General features: G+C 41.5%; 1 protein-coding gene and 1 long non-coding RNA gene across 4 annotated transcripts in view; one reads left to right on the top strand and one right to left on the bottom strand.

Moving 5' to 3' along the window:
- LOC134351937 (uncharacterized) overlaps positions 1-22830 on the bottom strand; it is a 111099-nt gene that overhangs the window by 40110 nt on the left and 48159 nt on the right. The gene's annotated exons all lie outside the window — the stretch shown is intronic.
- Positions 1-22830, top strand: part of tex2l (testis expressed 2, like) — a 106729-nt gene that overhangs the window by 40069 nt on the left and 43830 nt on the right. For 2 of the 3 annotated variants that reach the window (XM_063058874.1, XM_063058876.1), the window contains exons 4-6: positions 7303-7503; positions 8988-9321; positions 12626-12864. In XM_063058874.1, coding sequence (XP_062914944.1) covers positions 7303-7503; positions 8988-9321; positions 12626-12864 — 774 coding nt within the window. The remainder of the gene's footprint in view (positions 1-7302; positions 7504-8987; positions 9322-12625; positions 12865-22830) is intronic. The other variant, XM_063058875.1, reaches the window with a different exon arrangement.

Here is a 22830-nt window from a genome sequence, read left to right as displayed (position 1 = left end):
CTGCCTCAGTGATTATCATCCAATAGCATTTACATCCATTGTGATTAGAGCTTGGTGATGAAACATATCAGCTCCTGCCTGAGAGGGAACTTGGATCTGCTCCAATTTGCCTAACAGAGCAACAGGTCCACAGCAGATGCTATCTCATTGGCTCTTCAAACAACCCTGGAACATCTGGACAGTAAAGGTGCATACATCAGGATGCTTGCTATTGATTGCATCTCAGCATTTAATACCATCATTCCCTCAGAACTAATCAGTAAACTCCAAGACCTGGGTCTCAATACCCCCTTGTGCAAATGGATCCCGGATCCCAGTCAGTTCAAATTGGCAAAATCATCTCCTCCACGATCCCCATCATCATAGGTGGACCACAGGGCTGTGTGTGTAGCCTCCAGCTCTACCTGCTTTACACCTATGACCGTGTGGCTAAGCACAGCTTCAACACCATGTTTAAGTTTGCTGATGACACCACTGTTGTGGGCCGAATCAAAGGTGGTGATGAATCAGCATACAGGAGGGAGACTGAAAATCTGGCCAAGTGGTGTCATAACAACCACCTCCCACTCAGTGTCAGCAAGACCAAGGAAATGATTGTAGACTTCAGGAGAGGGAAAGCCGAGGACCATGAGCCAGTCCTCATCGGAGGAAAGAGGTAGAGAGGGTTAGCAACTTTAAATTCCTCAACGTTACTATTTCAGAGGACCTGTCCCGGACACAGTATGCAAATGCAATTGCAAAGACAGCACGGCAGTGTCTCTACTTCCTTAGGAGTGTGTGGAGATTTGATATGTTATCAAAAACTCTGGCAAACTTCTAAGATATGTAGTGGAGAGTGTATTGACTGGCTTCGTCACGGACTGTTATGGAAATACCAATGGCTTTGAATGGAAAATCCTACAAAAAGTAGAGGATTCAGGTAGTAAATCCCTCCCAAACATGAAATGCTGTCATAGGGAAGCAGCATTCATCATCAGAGATGCTCACCACCCAGGCCATGTTCTTTCCGCACTGCTGCCATCAGGTAGAAGGTACAAGAGCCTCAGGACCCGCACCAGCAGGTTCAGGAACAGTTACTACTCCTTAGCATCAGGCTCTTGAACAAAAGGGAAAATCGACTTTCATTTGCCCATCCATTGAGATAGTCCCACAACCAATGATCACACTTGAAGGACTCTTTATCTTGTTATTTCATGTTCTCATTATTTATTGCTTTTTATTTATATTTGCATTTGCACAGTATGTCTTCTGGTTGATCTTTCATTGATCCTGTTATAGTTATGTCAGGGCACTGGAGCAGGGATCCATTCGCAGACCCAGTACTGTGCACACAGTGATATTAATTGAGTAACAAATCCCGAGGTGCAAACAAAGTCAGCGTCAAAGTTCAGGCAGAGATCAAGATATCCAGAGAAATCAAAAACCCAGAATTGGGAAACAGGCAGAGTCAATATTCAGACGGAGAGTACAGATACCAATGCTGGAAAGGCTCAGGATGATTCACTGGCACAATCTGGCAACAAATAAGTGAAAACACAGGACTAAAATACACTGCGCAATAAACAGAGAGGCAGATGATAGGTAGAGCACAATGAGACAGAAGTGGCAGCAAAACAGGTAATAATGAGAAACAGGTGAGAGACAGAGTACTCAGTAATACAGGGGCCGGAGTAGAGCAGGAGCAGGGACAGGAGCGCGGACAGGAGCACTTGGAAATACAAAACCACAGAGTGACGGCTAGGGGGGGAAACACACAAAAAGACAAAGTTCAACTGGAGGTACTGACAAATTACTATTCTATAGATTTGCTGAGTATGCCCATAGAAAAATAAATCTCAGGATTGTATGTGATGAGATATATGTACTCCGATAATAAAATTTATTTTGAAGTTTGAACTCCACTTTAAATATACCCAGTGACTTGGCATCCACAGCCACCTCTGCAAATGTATTCCACAGATTCACCATCTTCTAGCTGAAGGAATTTCTCCTCATCTCTTTTCTAAATGGTTGTCCTTTTATTGTGAGGTTACGTCCCTTGTCCTAGATTCTTCCACGATTGGAAACATCCTCTCCACATTCACTCTATCCAAGCCTTTCAATATTTGGTAGGTTTTAGTGATATACCCTTTCATCCTTCTAAACTCCAGCGAATACAGCTTAGAAGTCATCAAACACTCCTTATATGGTAACCCTTTCATCTCCAGGATTATTCTCATAAACCTCTCGGCCCTCTCCAAACCCAGCATGGCCTTCCATAGATATGGGACCCAAAGCTACATTTTTACATATATCCATAGTTTCAAGCTCAAGGTCAAGTTTACTGTACATATACGGTATACAACCACATGAAACACAGTGGTTCTCCTGCAGAAAGTTGTTAGAATGGGGGTGCAAAGCCTTGCATACCTCAACTACTCTCTAGTGCACATCAATGGTTCTGCCATGGAGAGTGAAGAGCTTGCTTACTGTTTACCTGTGCTGTGGTTTACTACATGTATTTTGAATTATACTTTATTAATTTATTTATAATATACTATTTTGGTTTATGAGCTGTGTATGATATACATTGTGTGGGTGCACTGTGGTCTGGAGGAACATTGTTTTGTTTGGTTGTATATATGTACAGGTGTGGTGCGTGGCCAAGTGGTTGGGGTGTTGGACTAGCGATCTGAAGGTTGTGAGTTTGAGCCCCAGCCGAGGCCTTCTTGTGGAGTGAGGAGATTGAACTTTGTACTGTGCAATGGGGAGTGGCTGATTACTGTTTACTTTCTGGTGGACTTCACCCAAGGCTCTTACAAGAAGTGGCTAGTGAGATAGTTGATGCATTGCTTTTAATTCTTCAACAATTTCTTGATTTGCAGAATGTCCCATTTGATCAGAAACAGCAAATGTATCTCTTATTCAAAAAGGGATCCAGAAATTACAGACCAGTGAGCATCATATTTTTTGAAAGGAAAATGCTATAAGCTATAGTGAAAGATTTTATAGCAGAGCACGTAGCAAAAAAAAATTGTTCTTGTTGAACTCCTTGTGGAATTAACATAAATTGTGGATAAAGGGTGTGCTATGCTTAGATTTCCAGAGGCATTAATAAGATGCCACATCAACCATTATTGTTGGAAATAAAAACTCATGGCATAGGAGATAACACTGGTCTGGATAGAAGATTGGCTGCCAAGCTGGAAACAGGGAATAAGCAAAAACAGGGGTTTTTCTCATCTCTTTACAAGTCATACAAATGAATGAAGGAATGAAAGGGATGTTTGCTCAATTTGCTGAAGGTGCTAAGGGAGATAGGTAGGAAAATAGCTGATGTCAAGGACATAAAGTTGCTACGCTGGGGTACAGAGAGGTTAAGTGATTGGGTAAAGATCTGGGAAAAGCAGTACAATGTTGGAAAATGTGAATTTGTCCATGTTGGCAGGAAAATTCAAGATGATGAGCTTACTATCTAAATGGTTAGCAATTGCAGAGTCATATTTAACGGGGTATATCAAGCAAATAGAAAAGCTAATTGAATGTTATTCTTTATTGCTAGGGAAATCGATTACAAAAGTAGGGAGTTTGTTTTATGCTTCAGTTGTACAGACATTGGTGAGACCACATCATGTGTGTCACAGGCTTCTTTGCTAAGGAAAGATTTTGAGGTCATGGAAGCAGTTTAGGGAAGGTTTGGAATTTCTGGAATCGTGGGTGCCTTATGAGGAAAGGATGGACAGGCAAGGTTTGTACAGTGTTTCTGGAGTTTAGAAAAGTGAAAGGAGCTTGAAACATACAAACTCATGAGAGCTTTTAATATGGCGGATATGCAGTGCAAGTTTACCCTTTGGGAAGAATCAGGAACTGAGGATCACTGTTTTAAAAGAACTGGATTAAGAGTTGAGGTACTAAAAACAGAACCTTAGAATATTTTTAAGACAGAGATACAAGGTCAGTTTATGATCCTTTGTGTCTTGCTGGTGTTCCCATATTCCTGCTGTTTATGTCATTTTAAAGGTGGCCAAGGTTAGAATGCAGATGGGTCAAGCAGTGGGTAACATCAAGAAAGCTTGGTGAGTTAATATAATCATTCTCACAGATTACTTCCTTGTTACAACAATGAAAGTCATGGCAGCACCCAACAGAATATTCCAATCCTTTCCTTTATTCTCTCTCACGTGCCTATCAATTCCACTTTGTCACTCATCTGCACAGAGACAACTAACCCATCAGCACATAAATTGGTGGAAACCAGAATATCCTTGGATTATCATGTGCAAGTTCTGGTCATGATGCTACAGGAAGAATGTAATTGAGTTAGAGAGGGTGCAGGAAAGGTTCACAGTGCTTTGCTAGGACTTCGAGGACTTGAGTTACAAAGAGAGATTGGAAAGGCTCTGACAGTTTACACCAGAGCAAAGGAGGCTGAGTGGCGAACATATAGAGGTTACAAATATGTGGAGCAAAGACAAGGTAGATAGTCACTGTCTTTATCCCAAGGTAGGGGAGTCTAAAGCAAGAGTGCATAGGTTTAAGGATAGAGGGGAAATATTTATATTTTTCACACAAAGGATGACAGATATACGGAATGAGCTGACAAAGGAAGTGGTACGTGTAGGTATAATTACAATATTTAAAATTAATTTGGACAGGTACATGGATGATAAAGGTTTAGAGGGATATGGGCCATAACAAGGCAAATGGGAATAGCATAGGTAGGCACTTTGATCAGCATGAATAAGATGAGCCAAAGGCCCTGTTTTCATGCTTTATAACTCTATTACTCTATGACCCAGAAGTAGCTCATAACATCGCAGAGAGAACATGCAAACAGCACCGAAACGATCCCATTGGATTGTGAGACAACATCAGGATATGGCTGCATCACTGTGCCAGCTGAATATTGCTTCAGCAGGTCACCAGAAGAGAATAAAATGCTCTATCGGGTATTGGATGTGAAACAAATCAAACGGGTTCCTATGCTCTTCCCATTGTCTTCTCAAGTATTTGTAGATCTGCATTCACCTATACAAACGAAACACTACCCAATTTACTGGCAGTAATTATGTGGCAATGGGCTATTTAATTAACCTACTTAATAGTAATTAACCTACTTCAATTTCTGCTCTACAGTAGCCACAGCTGGAAAACAATGTCTGTAACTATTCTGGATCACCATGGTATTGTGTGATGTTTTGAAGTAGAGCTTTAATCCACAATCTTTTTAGAGGCTAGGCTGCTATCTGACAGAATAGGGACAAGCTGATGGAATTCAGGCTATTAAATATAACTAGACCTACCTGTCAAATGGGGCCTACCCCAAACTCCAAGCACGTATTTTAATATATAGTTAGTTGCTTTGGATAAGGTATGATTAGTTCAGCTGTAAATTTGCCACAAAGTCAATTCGCACCACTTTATAAACGTTTCAGTAACATCCGTGAGTGTAGTAAGAAAATCATTCCAAATGATTAAATAAAAAGCCGGAGAGATTTTCCTTTCAATCATCAAGTTGAATTTTACTATAAAATCATAGCTCACTTAATTGAAACAATTCAACCTAGTGTTATTTTTTAATATAAGGATACAAGTTGAGCTGTTGATGAATCAAAAGATTCTTCACAGCAATCTGTTCTGCAACACGATCCTAATCCAAGATCTCCCTCAATATGCTGTGTGCAGATTCCAAGAGAGAAAAAAAATGTCCTTGGCAAGCACTTTGAAATTAATTGAAAACACTTAAACTTAATAAGGCAGAGATAACTTTAAAGCTTTGAACTTCCAATCTTACAGTTTTCCTTTTAAGGAGATCTTTATAAAAAGGAAAGTTCTGCTTTAATCATCCGTATCCACTGTTAACTGATTTCCTGGGAAATGTTTAATTTGTAGCATTGAAAAAGTGCAGAAGAAGCTGTTTTGCTGTTGATATTGCTGAGGATGTGGGGATGGAGAAGGGACGGAACAGGAGTGCATGAGAATAGATAAGGCCACAGATATAGAAAAGCAGAGGGAGCCAGTAGTCCTCTGCCTTTATAGCATACTGGTAGTCTCACTGTAACTCTGTTGGGAGTAGGGAAAAATTGCATTCAAGCCAAAAATTTCCGTGGTCTTTATTTTGAATGGACCTTCTGACCATTTCTTCAGAACCTGATACATTGAGGAATGGTACCAGTTATTGCTGTAAATGTCATTGTGATGCTGAGGTCAATAGGGTGGACGGTTCCAAAGAATGAGCACCATATGGGTGGACTATCCAGGTCCACCATACTGGTGCCATGCCCAAGAAAGATCGGCGACACCTTTACTTACTCAGGAAGCTAAAGAAATCTGGCATGTCCCCATTGACTTGCCATTTTTTATCAATGCACCATAGAAAGAATCCTGTGCAGAATGGCCCACAGTCAATGAATACTACTGAAGCAAAGCCATCATTGTAACATCGGAAACATGGTACCTAATTTGCACACAGTAGGGGTCAACAAAATCACTAAGGCGATTGTCTGCTGTATTAATGGGATGGAGAAAAATACTAGTCAGGACACCAACAAAACACTCTTTTTAAATAGTGTCCGTCCAAAAATCTGGAGAAGATTTTTTTTAACTGTTTGTTGGTGCCTAGAACCATACAATACTCACCCAGCACTGTGCTGGAGCATCAATTTGAGTACCTGTGTTTAATTTTTGTTTTGGAATGAAACTGAAACAACGGACATGCATTCACTATCAATAAACCACAGCCAACTCCAGAAACACCAGTACCTTATATTTTCAGTCTTGAAATTGTTGCTAATATTAATGCAGTAATGCTCTGGTCATTAAATTCTGTCTATCTGTTTAATTGATAACCTCAAATATTGTTTAAATGTAAAGAATTACAGATTGGGTCCAGAGAAACAGAACCAAAAGATGCAAAAACCAGTCTCTGTTGTGTTTCCATGTAAGCTCAATAACCCTTACTTTAGTTATTTTTAACTGTATTTTAATAAACCAGTACTCTGACTCTTCTATGATCTTATATTGGGACCATTTCCAAAACCAAATTAAGTAGTTTCAGTCCTTTAGATTCTTATCAGGTTTAACTGATGGCACAATTTTGATTTCAGCCAGATGGCTTCAAATAAAGGATAGTGTAAAAACCTGTAGCTCATAATGAACAAAAGATCTATCTGACAACCAAAATATGATTAACATCGGAATTGATTGGTAATCATGTGTTTTTCTAAGTCTCAAAGACAATTTTGTCCGAGATAAAAAAAAAGACAAATTTCTTGCAGATTTCACAGGTGGGCTGACCATCTGTCTGTTTCTTCTATATTGCAGGGCTGGATGAATGAAATCTATAACTACAATCCTGACACCTACCATCCATCCCTGACGTTTTCGGTCTTTGTGACACTAGAGGGTACTGCACTGAAACTCTCGTATCCAAGAAGCAACATTCCTCGGCGAGCAACCTTTGATGAAGGCAAGCATGATGTGATTTTCATCAGCCATCGATCCTGTGACCTTGCTGATAGCAAGGTAAGTGAGAATTTATCTGGATGTGCTCAGAGTTTTTCTTTCTTTCAACTTACTGCCTTCGATACTTCAAAAATCATGGTGTATTACTGTATATTTTCCTTAGTACTATCAATAAGCTTCCTATTTTCTGGAGAATCTTATCACTTTAGTCCATTAAAGCCAGAAATTATGGTGTTACATTGAATTTCTGTTCATTTGACTGATTAATCCATGCCTATGTTTTAACAATATACACACCAGTCGCAGCCTCCCCTCATTTAAATCCATCAACAATAATACCAATTTCGTTTTCTCTCACACATATCTGTTTCCCTTAAACACATCAATACTAGTTAATATATCATCTGATATATTGACCCTGTTTCTCCTTCCACAGATGCTGCCTGACCTGCCGAGTCCTTTCAGCATTGTCTGCCACTCTCAGTGATTTCTGCAACCATACTCTCACAAACCTTTGCTCCTGCACCCTCACGAGAGGGGGCGAGTCCTTTATTCCATATCATCTCTCCTCACTTCTTCCTAACAAGTGTCACTTCACATTTCTCTAACCAAGTCCTTTGTTCAACCAGTTGAATCTGATAGATTTTGTCACACCTAAGCAATGAAAGGACCACTGGTGTCCCAATAATTTCCCCATGTTTTGGGAGAGGCTGGATAGAGCCTCCCAAAACTTAGTAACTTCCCACATGGTAGCAGCCCCGGGAACTTCATCTCATTGTTTTGTAGTCAAAGTCTGACGTGATATGAACCTCCATCAAACCCATGCAAGGAAGCCTCCATTCCCATTTCACAAACGAGAAAATCTACAGATGCGTGAAATCCAAGTAACACACACATACAATGTTGGAGGGACTCTGCAGGCCAGGCAGCATCAATCGATGGAATGTTCTGCCAAAGGGTCTCGGCCCAAAACGCCTACTGTATCGTTTTCCATAGATGCGGCCTGGCCTGCAGAGTTCCTCCAGCACTTTACATGTTGCTCCATCCCCATTTCCTAGTTTCCCGGTGATTTCTGAATTACCATGGGACTTTCTTGCAGCTACATTATCTGAATCTGAACTGGCGTAGTCCTGCTGTTAGGTGCATGTTTAGGATAATGAGTAATTAGTGTCCACTGACATTTTCACATTTGGAAGAGACTGTTGGCTGTTTCCCCGGAGGGAAAGCAGTAATTAATCTTGGTGAGTTTGAGCAGCAATCTAGGTCTATTATTAGCTTTGTGGTTGTTTTATTATGAAACTGGTAACTATTGAATAACAGGTGTATAGATGGCCAATTTATTCGGTACACCTATACACCTGCTCGTTGTTGCGAATATCTAATTAGTTATCACATGGCAGCAACTCAATGCATCAAAGCATGTAGACATGGTTAAGAGGTTCTATTCTCGTTCAGACCAAACATCAGAATGAAGAAGAAATGTGATCTAAGTGACTTTGATCGTGTGTTTGTGTGTTTATAAATAAATCTTCTTTTGTCTTAAGATTTTCCTTGTCCCACCTGGACTTGCAAAGAAGAGAATGTGGAATAAGAAATATCCCATCTGTATTTTCCTCAGTGAATCTGAGACCTACAAATCCAAATGTTTGGGAGATAGAAAAATGAAGAATGAAATAGATATTGAAGATTCAGAAATCACACAACAGAGTCTGACAACAGAGTTCCAGATGAGAGCTCTCAGAGAAGGCAGGGAAAACACACTCTTCCTCTTTGGAAGAACAGGAAGAGAAAAAGAAGAATGGTTTAGATATTTCCTTCTGGCGTCTAGAGTACAATCCGAGGACAGACTGAACCACAGCAGAGGTAGTGCAAAACCTGGTAATAAAACTTGCATTAATTATGACTTAGATAGCTAGATACTTTATTGATCCCAAAGGAAACTACAGAGTCACAGTAGCATTATAAATACTCAGATATAAAGAGTAGAAAAAAAGTAGAAAGAATTTAAAACAAATAAAGTTCCCTCAAACAGTCTAACAGGAAGGGTCATCAGTTCCCCGACTGTAGGTTGACTCATTATAGAGCCTAATGGTCGAGGGTAAGAATGACCTCATATAGTGCTCTTGGGAGCAATGCAGGTGACTTCGTCTGTTACTAAAAGTGCTCCTCTGTTCAGCCAAGATGGCATGCAGAGGGTGAGAAACGTTGTCCAGAATTGTCAGGATTTTCCGTAGAGTCCTTTGTTCTACCACAGCCTCCAGTGTGCCCAGTTTGATACCTATAACAGATCCAGCCTTTCTAATCAGTTTATTGAGCCTGTTGGCATCGCCCGTGTTGATGCTATTGTCCCAGAATGTCACCACATAGAAGATTGTACTGGCAACAACAGACTGGTAGAACATGTGAAGGAGAGGCCTGCACACTCCGAAGGACCTCAGTCCCCTCAGGAAGTAGAGGCAACTCTGGCCCTTCTTGTACATAGCCTCTGTGTTGGTGCTCCACTCAAGTCTGTCATCCAGGTGCACCCCCATGTACTTGTAGGTCTTCACAACATCCACGTCCTCACCATCAATAGTAACAGGGAGTGGTGCAGGCTTAGTTTTCCTAAAATTATACGCTGGGGGCATGAGTTCGAATCCCACCATAGCAGATGGTGAATTTGAATTCAATAAAAAATATCCGATGACCATGAAACCATGCCCATTGTCGTAAAACCCCATCTGGTTCACTGATGTCCTTTAGGGGAGGGATCCTGGCCATCCTTACCTGGTCTGGCCTATATGTGACTCCAGACCCACGGACTGTGATTACTCTTAAATGCCCTCTGAAATAGCCTAGCAAGCCATTCAGTTGTATCCAACCACTGAAAAGAAAATAATAAAGAATAAACCCAGACGGACGACCCAGCATCGACTACAGGTGTACCTACACCTCAGGGACTGCAGGGTTCGAGAAGGCAGCTCGTCACCACCGTCTCAGTGGCAACTAGGGTGGGCAATAAATGCTGGCATAGCTGGTGACGCCCACATCCTGCGAATGAATTTTTAAAAAGTCCATTGCCGTCTCCTTCGTCTTACTGATGTTGAGCTGCAGATGATTCAGCTTGCACCATTCAAAACAAAGTCCTCCACCAGGGCCCTGTATTCATCCTCCCGTCCTCCCTTTATGCACCCCTACTTATTGGAGAGTCATCAGAATTTCTGCGATGACATGACTCAGCGTTGCATGTAAAATCTGAGATATACAGGGTAAACGAGAATGGAGCCAATACAGTCCCCTGTGGGGCCCTTCACCACCAGGGTGTAGAAGTATACAGCAGTGAAAACACGAGCTCATTTTCTGCCTTGGTTGTACTCAGCACCTCAACTCCTTGCTTACTGATTTTTTGTTTCATTTTTACATGATGCACACTTCTAGAATCTTCCTTGGCACCACCTGATAGAGCACCTATTCTATTTACTTTTCAGTTCTGTCTTGACTTTTATGGATTGCAGCGTTTCTTAAAAATATACCACATTCATCCTGCTACAGACTTCCAGGCCCTAATAGTCCTAACTGTTTAATTAAATATTGGTTGAATTTAAAACGGCTAACTTATTATCAGTTTTATTTCATTATGCTCCTCCCATGTAGTGCTGCCAATTCTCCAGATATTTAGTAAACAATAATAATAATAATACAAATGATAAAATTCATACGTTGAGCAATGTAGATTTTACATCCACAATAAGAATCCCTTCCCATCTATAAAATTCCGCCACTATTCCACATTTAGCAGGTATATATGGTACTGCAGTTTATACCTGCTAAATTTGGAAAAGTGGCAAAAATTAAATAAAATTAAAATTAAATGTCTAGAGCATGTTGATTATCTGGCATATTGTTAGGTAATCTTACTTAATAACTTTGCTACGATTCTCTATTTTTGAGGGCCAACAATGTCTGTCTCAGGTCAATACAGAGACTTAATCATTTCAATCAGCTGTACACGTGCAGGAAGGGGCAGTTTCCTTTCATGTTACTAGGTGTGAAACACGCACTATCCTATTGTACAAAGCATGGAGCTCTTAGACACACTTTGAGATAATCTTCCGGTGATGTGCAGACATACAGTTATCAGCCCTGTGCCATTCAGGTATAGATAAGTGTGTGTAATGATTCACTTTTGACATGATTAACATTCTCTGATCTCCACATACAGTATATAGACCTCGTACTCCGGTGGTCTCATGGACAAATATTTCTTAGATGCACATCAGATCTAACTAGATCTGTATATCCTGGCATCAGCCTTGGAACTCTGAACTATCTCTGCTACTACCCTTGAGATAAGCTTTTTGACTCCACAGACACTAAAACTCAGGCTGTTCAGACAGAAACCTCCCTGGAGTGATGAAAGCAGTCATGGACATATCGGAAACCTATGTGCATGTTTCCCTATCCCGTACCAGCAAGTCTGTTGACTGTAAAAAGTCTAATTACTGAATTCCAAATCCGCCACTGCTAATGACCAACTGGAGACAACAGATACGTATATATTGCTGCTGTGCATGAGTTCAGTAATGTTTCTATTTTCCTGCCGCCGTACACAGTTCAAGTTCCCACTTTACTATACTGTCTGCCACATGTTAGATAAACTTCACAGAAAGGTCAGCATTTAGACCAAATGCATCAATCTATGGCTTTGACATGTTAAAAAGAAACAATTCTAGCCAAACAGCATATGAAAAAACATTTAATTGTTGGCAGGAGAACAAGAAAGTTGGTGAGTATTTTGTGAGGACAGTTACATTCCATGATTATTGGAGATACATGTTTCTAATATCTAACATTTTTATACTTATTGCAAGCCTATTGATGTAACATAAATATTTATGATGTGGAAATTGCGATGTCAAATGTAACGAATACATAAATGAAGATTTTCCTTTTGTCTTTGGGCAATAGGGTGCGGGGTTGCCCAACAACTGAATAAGTTTTTTTCTCTGTTTTATTCTTAGCATCAGAAAGATGGAGTCTCATGAAAATTGTTAATGGGAGGTTGAAGGGATATTTTGTAAAACTCTTTCTACACCTTCACTCAAAGTCAATATAACTTCCCCTAAGGGAGTGCAGTTAGGCAAAATGGGAAACCTAACTTGGTGATCTTTTGTCCACTTAAATATTTGAATTAATTTTACAGGTCTCACATCAAATCTTGTCTCCAGCCCATCAGGGCGATTGGTTTACAGTGACAACAGCAGCAGGGACAGCACAGAAGACCTTCCCTCCCTTTTTAAAACTAAGGACTTGGCAGGAAACATTCGACAGAAGATCCTTCTGGACTACAACACTTACATGTCAAAACTGACTGGCTCTGACAGCTGCAGTCCTTTGCTGAGCCCCAACCAAAGCACCACCAGCAGCCCTATCAAAAGCCAGGTAGGATCATGGAAATTCAACTAATACTTGCTTGAGTTGATGAAGATTGTCAGTCACATTGTTTTATAATGCACACATCACCAGTCTACTGAGCACTGTGAGGTCACAAAATGTCAACAGGGAACCTTCTAACCTTTTGCATGCTTTGCCATTTCTCATCTTATGTTGCAATAACCTTCATTACAATTTGTAACTAATTATTGCCAAATGCTTGCTACACAGAATGAGAGGAGATCTTATAGAAATATATAGAATTATGGAAGGGATAGACATGATAGAGGCGGGAAAGTTGTTTCCACTGGTAGGAAACAGGAACTTGGGGACATAGCCTCAAGATTCGGGGGAGTAAGTTTAGGATGGAGATGAGGATGAACTTCTTTTCCAAAAGAGTAGTGAATCTGTGGAATCCACTGCCCAATGGAGCAGTGGAGACTACCTCAGTAAATATATTTAAGACAAGGTTGGATAGATTTTTGCACAGTAGGGGAATTAAAGGTTATGGGGAAAAGGCAGGTGGGTGGAGATGAGTCCATGGCCAGATCAGCCATGATCTTATTAAATGGAGAAGCAGGCTCAACAGGCCGACTACTGCTCCTAATTCTTATGTTCTTATGCTCAACAAGTAAAAATGTTCTTTATCTGAAATAAAATGACAGCATATGCAGAAACAGCTTGAAAGTATATTCCTCTTTGTTGAAAGACAAAAAGCATGAGGAAGTCAAATCAGCCTAGGAATTATCCTATGAATGGTAGGACACTGGGAGTCTAAAGCAGCAGAGGGACCTAAGAGTACAAGTGGAGAGTTTATTGAAAGCAGTGTAGGCAGGTTTGAGAGAAAACACGTTTAACATGTTGGCCTTCGTCAATATGGGCACTGAGTATAGGAGTTGGGACATTATGTTGCAGCTGTGTAAGTCGTTGGTGAGGCTGCACTCAGTACTGTGTGCAATTTTGGTCACCCTGTTATGGGAAGGATAGGGTTGAACTGAAAAGAATGAAAAGATTACAAGGATGATGCCAGGACTAGAGGGCTTGGGTTATAGGGAGAGGTTAGCCAGACTAGGTCTTTAGAATGTAGGAGAATGAAGGGCAAGCTAATAGAAATGTTTAAAGTTACAAGAGACAGAGAAAAAGAGCTTTGACCAGCAACCAATCCAGACATCGGAAGGTTTGAGAAGAGGAGATTTCAATGAGGTCCACTGCCCGCATAGAAAAGGCAGAAGTGGGTCAGCTCAGCGGAAAAGAGCTTTGACCAGCAACAAATCAACATTTGTGATTGATTAGCAAGAGTAAATTAAAGGAAGGCAGGAGCAAGCACATCAGCCATCGTTACAGTGGCCGACGTCTGACTGGACAGAGTCAGAGTGGTGATCTTGAGGCTTTAGCTCTTCGAGGCTTCTGCGAAGTGAAGCTTCAGTCAGAGAAAGCAAAGGAAAGAAAAGCTCAAGGTTATGTTAATTTTTTCATGCCCTTCTTTATATCTGCTGAGCTAGGACAGCAGAGATGCCAGGCAGGATAGCTGAATGCTCCTCTTGCAGGATGTGGAAAGGCAGGAAGACCTCCACAGTCCCTGACGATGACAACTGTAAGAAGTGCATCCAACTGCAGCTTCTAACAAACCGAGTTAAGGAATTGGAGCTGGAACTGGATGATCTCCAGATCATTCAGGAGGCTGAGGGGGTGATAGATACGACATTTAGAGAGGCAGTTATACCCAAAGTGCAAGACACAGGAAACTGGGAGACAGTCAGGAAGGGGAAAGGGGTTAAGGAGCCAATGAAGAGTACCCCTGTGGCCATTCCTCTCAATAACAGGGTTGGATACTGTGGTGGGGAGTTGACCTAACAGATGAAAATCACCATGGTTGGATCTCTGGTACTGAGTCTGCCTCTGTAACTCAGAAGGGAAGAGGGGAGAAGAGCACACTATGGTTATAGGGAATTCATTAGTTAGGGCAATTGTCAAGGTGTTCTGTGGGTGAGATTCCCAGATGGTATGTTACCTCCCGGGTGTCAGGATCTGGGATATCTCAGATCGAGTCCTCAGAATTCTTAAGTGGGAGGGCGAACAGCCAGATGTCATGGTAGGACGAGTGACGAGGTTCTGCATAGGGAGTTCAGGGAGTTGGGTGCTAAGTTAACGGGCAGGGTCTCCAGGGTTGTGATCTCAGGATTCCTACCCATGCCATGTGCTATTGAGGCCAGAACTAGGAAGATTATACAGTTTAATACGTGGCTAAGGAGTTAGTGTAGGAGGGAGGGCATAAGATTTTTGGATCATTGGGCTCTCTTCCTGTACAGAAGGGACAGTTTGCACCTGAGCTGAAGGGGGACTAATATCGCAGCAGGAAGGTTTGTTAATGCTGTACGGTGGGGTTTAAACTAGAGTTGCAGGGGGATGGGAACCAGAATGGCAGAACAGTTAGTGGAGAGGTTGTGGAGGCTGATGTTGGTAACACTTGAGACAAAGTGAAGAATCAAAAAGTTTGAGCGTGGTTCGACTAATGTCCTGAGCTCTGTATATTTCAATGCAAGAAGTACCGTAGGAAAGGCAGCTAATAGAGCTGAAGATGAGGTAGCTGGTTTACAAACAGAGGCAAAGTGTAGTGAGACGAGGCTGCTGATAGGGCAAAATTGCAGTCAACAGGATAAGTTGCAATGTAAAACACAGACAAAATTGAAAAGAGTGAATACAGGACTGAAGATGTTATATTTGAATGCGCACAGTATATGGAATAAGGTAGATGAACTTGTGGCACAGTTGTAGATTGGCAGGTATGACGTTGGAGGCATCACCCAATCAAGGCTGAAAGAAGATTATATCTGGGAGCTTAATGATCAGGGATACACATTGTATCAAAAGGACAGGAAGGCAGAGGGAGCGGCAATGCTCTGTTGGTAAAAAATGAAATCAAATCTTTAGAAAGAGCTGACGTAGGGTCAGAAGGTGTTGAATCATTTTTGATAGAGCTAAGGAATTGCAAGGGTAAAAAGACCCTGATGGAGTTGTATTCAGACCCCCAAACAGTAGTAAGGATGTGGTCTACAAATTACAACAGGAGATAGAAAATGCATGTCAGAAGGGTGATGTTACAATGGTCATGGGGAATTTCAATATGCAGGTAGATTGGGAAAATCGGGTTGGTGCTGGATTCCAGGAGGAGGAATTTCTAGAGTGCCTATGAGATGGTTTTTCAGAGCAGCTCATGGTTGAGCCCACTAGGGGATCAGTTATTCTGGGTTGGGTGTTGTGCAATGAACCAGGACTGATTAGAGAGCTTTAAGGTAAAAGAACCCTTGGGGAGAGTGATCATAATATGATTGAATTCACCCTGAATTTTGAAAAGGACAAGCTAAATTCAGATGTACCAGTATTATAGTGGGGTAAAGGGAATTACAGAGGCATGAGAGAGGAGATGGCCAGAATTGATTGGAAAAGAACACTGGCAGGGATCACGATAAGGCAGCAAAGGCTGAAATTTCTGGAGGCAATTCAGAAGGGACTGAATATATACATCCCAAAGAGGAAGAAGTATTCTAAAGAAAAATGACACAACCGTGGCTAACAAAAATAGTCAAAGTTAACATAAAAGTCAAAGAGAGGGCAAGAGAGAGCAAAAAGCTTTTTAAAAACCAACAGAAGACAACTAAAAAGGTCATTAAGAATATAAAGTTGGAATAGGAAAGTAAGCTATCCCATAATATTAAAGAGGATACCAAAAGTCTCTTCAGAGACATAAAGTGTAAAAGAGAGGCGAGAGTGGTTATTGGACCTCTGGAAAATGAGGCGGAAGTGGTAGAAATGGGGGACAAGGAAAAGGGCAGATGAACTGAATAAGTATTTTGCATCTGTTTTCACTGCGGAAGACACTAGCAGTATGGTGGAAGTTCCATGTGTCAGAGCTGGCGGCAGTGAGAAGGAGAAGCCTGCGCTCTGGTTGGAGAAAGAGAAGCTGGCAGAAAAGGAGAAGCCAATGGCCATGAGAAGGAGAAGCTGGTGGTCAAGTTGGAGAAGGAAAGCTGGCATTTAGCAGGAAGAAGGAGAAGCCGGCGGGCAGCCAGGAGAAGGGTAAAAAGACCCTGATGAGAGTTGTATTCAGACCCCCAAACAGTAGTAAGGATGTGGTCTACAAATTCCAATGGGAGAATGTGAAGCCGGCACTTGGCTGAGAAAAGGAGAAACTGGTGCTTGGCTGGGAGAAGGTTGGGAGGAGCTGACTTGGGTGCAGACTGTGCTGCTGTCTGCTACTCAAAGACATCAGAGTTGGTGCGTGAAAGCAGCGTGCAATGTAACCGTGAGTGACTGTCTTGGATGATTCTCTTGCGATCACAAGGCCCTGTTGGACATTGATAATTTTAGATGCCGCAGGCCTGTTTCCCTAGCTTGGTGGGAAGACAGGTGACGAGGCAGCAGCGTGGCCTCAGTTGTAACGAGGACAAGGCCTCAGGCGGGCTTGCCTGCTGCTGCAGTCCAGATGAGATGATGCTGGAGACGGTGCAGTGTGGAGTCTGTGCTTGGTTGGGAGCTGGCTCCTCCAGTCAGATCTGCCCTCCAGTGTTCGACTCGCGGGAGGACAGGATGGATTGCCAGCAGCAGTACCATCAATTTACATGTCGCTCAGGGGCTTGGACTGTACATGTGTTTTCTTGGGTACTGATGTGTGTGTTTTTTCTCTCTCTTGCTATTTTGAATATTAAGTACCTGGGCTCCAGAGAAACTCTGTCTCGTTCGACTGCATCCATGTACGGTCTGAATGATAATTAAACATGTTTTGATTTGATTTGATTTTAAATTGCAAATGCCACTCCATTCTTCAAGAAGGGAGAGAGGCAGAAGAAAGAGAGCTATAGGCCAGTTAGTCTGACGTCAGTGGAAGGGAAGACGTTGGAGTCGATTATTAAGGATGGGGTCTCAGGATACTTGGAGGCACATGCTTTATCTAGCATGGATAAAGCAGTGGCTAATTGGCAGGAGGCAAAGAGTGGGAATAAAGGGAGCCTTCTCTGGTTGGTTGCCAGTGATTGTGGTGTTCCACAGGGGTCTGTGTTCAGACCAATTTATATGTCAATAATTTGGATTATGGAATTGATGGCTTCTTTGCAATGTTTGCAGAAGATATGAAGATTGGTGGAAGGGTAGGTTTTTTTGGAGATGTAGAGAGGCTACAGATGGAGTTAGACAGATTAGGAGAATGGGCAAATAAATGGCAGGTGGAATACAATGTTGGGAAGTGTATGGTCATCCACTTTGGGGTAGAAGAAATGAAAGGGTTGACTATTTTCTAAATGGAGAGAAAGAGCAAAAAAAAAACTGAGATGCAAAGGGACTTGTGCAGGATTCCCTGAAGGTTAATTTGCAGGTTGAGTCTATGGTAGGGAAGGCAAATGTAATGTTAACATTCCTTTCAAGAGGAGGAGAATATAAAAGCAAGGATGTAATGTTGAGACTTTACAAAGCTTAAGTGAGGCCTCACTTGGGGTATTGTGAGCAGTTTTGGACCCCTTATCTTAGGAAGGATGTGCTGAAACTGGAGAGGGTTCAAAGGAGGTTCACAAAAATGATTCCAGGATTGAATGGCTTGTCATATGAAAAACGTTTGATGGCTCTGGGCCTCTATCACTAGAATTCAGAAGAATGAGGGGTGACCTCATTGAAACCTATTGAATTGTGAAAGGCCTTGACACAGTTGATGTAGACAGGATGTTTCCTGTGATGGGAGAGTCTAAGACCAGAGGACACAGATTTAGAATAGAGGCAGGCCCTTTTAGAACAGAGATGAGGGGGAATTTCCACAGATTCACCACTCTCTGGCTATAGAAATTGTTCAGCCTTGATGAAATAGTGGAGCAGACTCAATGGGCTAAATGGCCTCATTCTGTTCCTATATCTTATGGTCTTATAAGCTGATGGTAACTGCCTTTTCCCCAGGGTAGGAGATGCAAAACTAGAGATCATGGGTTTAGAATGAGATGGGGACTTTTTCAAGCAGAGGGTGATGAGTTTATAGACCAAACTGCCAGAGGAAGTGGTTGAGGCAGGTACAATGGTATCACTTAAGAAACATTTGGGTATGTACATGTAGGAGCAGGGCTTAGGGGGATATCGGTCAAATGCAGGAAATTGGGACTTGATGGGTGGGAACCGTGGCCGGCAAGCACTCAGTGGGCTGAAGGGTCTGTATCTGTGCTGTTTTGCTCTATGACTCTGTGACTATGTTGTATTTCCTTGTATTGCTGGATTGGAAATTTTTGAAGAAGTTATTCACCCTTGTGCTTGGAAATGCTGTGATTTTATGTGGTAAATGCTAAAATTTCCAAGCAATATTTAGGCTGAACTGACAGGACTAAGAGCCATATGGCCAAACATGTCATTGCCTTTGTTTTTTGCTGTATATGAGCTTCCTCCCAAACTATTTCATCCATCCGACCTACATGATTTCCTGCTCCATTCTGTTCCCATCCATTTAGGTTTCCTGTTGAAAGCAGCTGGAGGAACAGACTCAAAGGCTGAGCATTAAACATTTATTGTAATGAATTATTTACTCCAAAATAACTGGAGTCAATTGCTTGTAACGTGTAGGATATAAATATTCAATCACTTGCTCTCTTTTGAGAGGTTGTACTTGTCCGTCATTCACCTTACTTAATGCAAACCCTTAGTCAGGTCTCCGAGGTCATCCGTAGCTGAGAAAGCTATGAAAGAGAAACCAATTTACTCTTCTTTTCAGCCAATTGTTATAAGTTGTACAGGAATACCCTGTGGTCCTTCTATTCCCCCGCCGGAAAAAAAATCCAGTTCCTGTGCAGGCCCAACCAGAACGATGGCAGAACTTTAGCTCCAAAGAAGGATGAGTAAGGGCAAGGTGAAATGTTACAACTTTAAAATTGGCAAGCCTGTCACTAGCCACCTCCAAGGCAGTGGCTGTACAAAGATCAACTGCATAACCTGCTCTAAAGTTATAAATGTTTTAGTGACAGTAACAATCTCAGAAATAACGGCCTAGAAAATCTTCAGTTAAGTCAAACAAATAAATAATTAAACCACAAATAATTTGGAGGGCTAAGAGGCACCATATAATGCCCTTGACAAGTAGGATTAAGAAAACTCCCAAGGCATTTTATATATATATATATTAGTGCGTAGATGTAAAAGGTCAAGGAGGGAATATATGCGTACAGCTAGAGGAAATAGGAGAAGTCATTAAAGATATTTTGCATTGGCATTCACAAGGAAAAAAGGTGTGGTGGATAGTTAAATTACAGGATATGTGGATATTCTGGGACACATCAATATTAAGAAGGAGGATGTATTGTGTGTCTTGAAAAACATTAATGTGGATAAGGCCCCAGTGCTTGATTTGATCTATCCCAAACTGGCATAAACAAGGAAAACAACAGGAATTCTGCAGATGCTGAAAATTCAAACAACACACATCAACGTTGCTGGTGAACACAGCAGGCCAGGCAGCATCTCTAGGAAGAGGTACAGTCGACGTTTCAGGCCGAGACCCTTCGTCAGGACTAACTGCTTGACTGAAACGTCGACTGTACCTCTTCCTAGAGATGCTGCCTGGCCTGCTGTGTTCACCAGCAACGTTGATGTGTGGCATAAACAAGGGAGGAGATTGCTGGGGCCTTGACAGAGAACTTTGTATCCTCTTTAGCTACCAGTAAGATGCCAGAAGACAGGAGAATGGGCAATATTGTTCCCTTTTTTAAGAAGATTCAAGTTATGTTCAAAGTGTAAATACCCCACATCAGTGACGGGAAATTATTGAAGAAGATTTTTACAGAATTTACTTGCATTTGGAAAATCATGGACGAAGTGCGGATAGTCAGTGTGGCTTGGTGCAGGTGAGATACTGTCTCACAAGTTTGATTCCATTTTTTGAGGAAGCGACAAAGATAATCAATGAGAGTCAGGCTTTCAATGGTGTCTACATGGGTTTCAGTAAAGCATTTGAAAAAGGGTGGTCGACAAGATTTAGTCACATAGGATCCGCATTGTACTGGCAAATCAGATCCATAACTGGCTTAGTCTTAGAAGATGTTTTGTGAGGTCAAATGCAAAAAGAAAGGATTCAGTAGCATTTATGTACAGAAGAATCTTGGCATCTAAGTCTATACTTCCCTAAAATTGGCAATAAAAATGGAAAGAATGATAAAGAAGGTATTCTGCATGTATGCCTTGAACTGTGTAGGTATTGCATATTAAGTCATGTTAATACTGTATAAATCTTTGATTTAGTATCGTAATTACACATGCCATATGTGCTGAAGAATAGTGTTAAGAGTTCATTGGACAGCAAGAAGACCCAACAAGTCAATACTTGAAGAAACACAGCCAGTCTGCTCACTAGGAGGCTTGATTATGAGACTTGGCCACATCATGAGAAGACAGGATTCCTCGGATAAGATTCTCATATTAGGCAAAACAGAATGTAAAAGAAGAAGAGAACGACAGAGGCTACGATGAATAGATAATATTACTCAGACAATGTGTATGACCTTGGGGGATCGTAAGGAGGCAGCTTCCAACAAGAAGGCTTGGTGTACAGGAGTCCATGAGGTGACAAAAAGTCGGACTCAACTTAACAACTGAACAACAGTAACATATGTGCAATGTGCTGTGTGTGATTGCTGGTGCTGTCTTTTGCACCTTGGCCCCAGTGGAGCCCTGTCTCATTGGGCTGTCTTCCTGCGTAGAGTTGATTGACAATTAAACTTGAACTTGAACTTGCTTTATTGAGTGCAGTGGTCCAAAGTTGATTGGAAGGATCTGGAAGCTTCGGAGAGAATGCAGGAAAGTTTCACCGGGTTGTTGCAAAGACTGGAATGAATTAGACATGAAGAGAAGTTGGACAAACTCAGGTTGTTTTCTCTGGAGTGTCAGAGGTTAAGGGAAGATCTGATAGGTCTTTATAAAATAATGAGAGGCAGAGACAAGGGTAGAAATGACAAAAACTAGAATGTTAGTGGGGGAAAGAACACTTCTCATCAGAGGGTGATAGGTGTCTGTAATACACTGCCAATGGAGGTGGTTGATGATCATATGATGGTAATGTTTAAGAGGCATTTAGACACATGAACAGGCATGGAACAGTGGGATGTGGACCAGGCATCTGGAGAGTATTCAATCACATTTTTGATCTGCGCTTTGTAAGTGAAAGTGGAAGTCAATTGCCAGAAAATCGTCTTTTCATCTCAGAATAGCCAGTGGCTGGCCCACTCTCATAACCACAGTGTTTATGCAGGTGGGTCTGGTTAATATTTACTCTCAGGATATTGACTATGTGGACTCAGCAACAATAATGCCACTGAACGCCAAGGTAAACCTATACATTTCCTCTTGTTGAAAATGTTCATTTCCCAGTGCTTGGTATAAATATTCCTTTCCTCTCTTCGGCTATGACTGACTGATGTCCGGGTCTTCTAATATGCAGTTACAGACTGCTCCTCTAATGAACTGCATATGGAAACAAATACTGTGCAATCATCAGCAAATAATCCCATTTCATCTCTTATGATGGACACAGCTAAAACAGTTAATCCTCAGGCATTGTCCAAAGAAAATCCTGTGGCTGAAATGAATAGCCTTTAACAAAGACAAGCCCTTTCTGTGTCGGGTACGATTCCTGAAATTTCTTGATACACAATATGCTATCCTGATGACAAGGGCAGCCACGTCTCACCTCTGGAATTTATCTCCATAGAAAATAATTGCCAGTGCATCGTATTTTGTAATACTTGTCATGTAAATTCTTCAAAGGATTGTGTTATGTTAACAGCAACTATTGCTGGCCCTTTTTCAGGTTATGATAAGGTTTTACCCTATTTAGGAAACAATAATATGAAGCAGCTTACTGTTTCACTAATTTGCATTTACAGAATTTCGGCACTTAAAAACAACACCAGCGAAATAGTTCACACCTATTATTTTGCCTAAGCTTCACTTCAATTTTAAAAT

The sequence above is a fragment of the Mobula hypostoma genome, chromosome 9 (genome assembly GCF_963921235.1).
Source record: "Mobula hypostoma chromosome 9, sMobHyp1.1, whole genome shotgun sequence".
Taxonomy (NCBI): domain Eukaryota; kingdom Metazoa; phylum Chordata; class Chondrichthyes; order Myliobatiformes; family Myliobatidae; genus Mobula; species Mobula hypostoma.
This window is presented reverse-complemented; position numbering and strand designations above follow the sequence as displayed.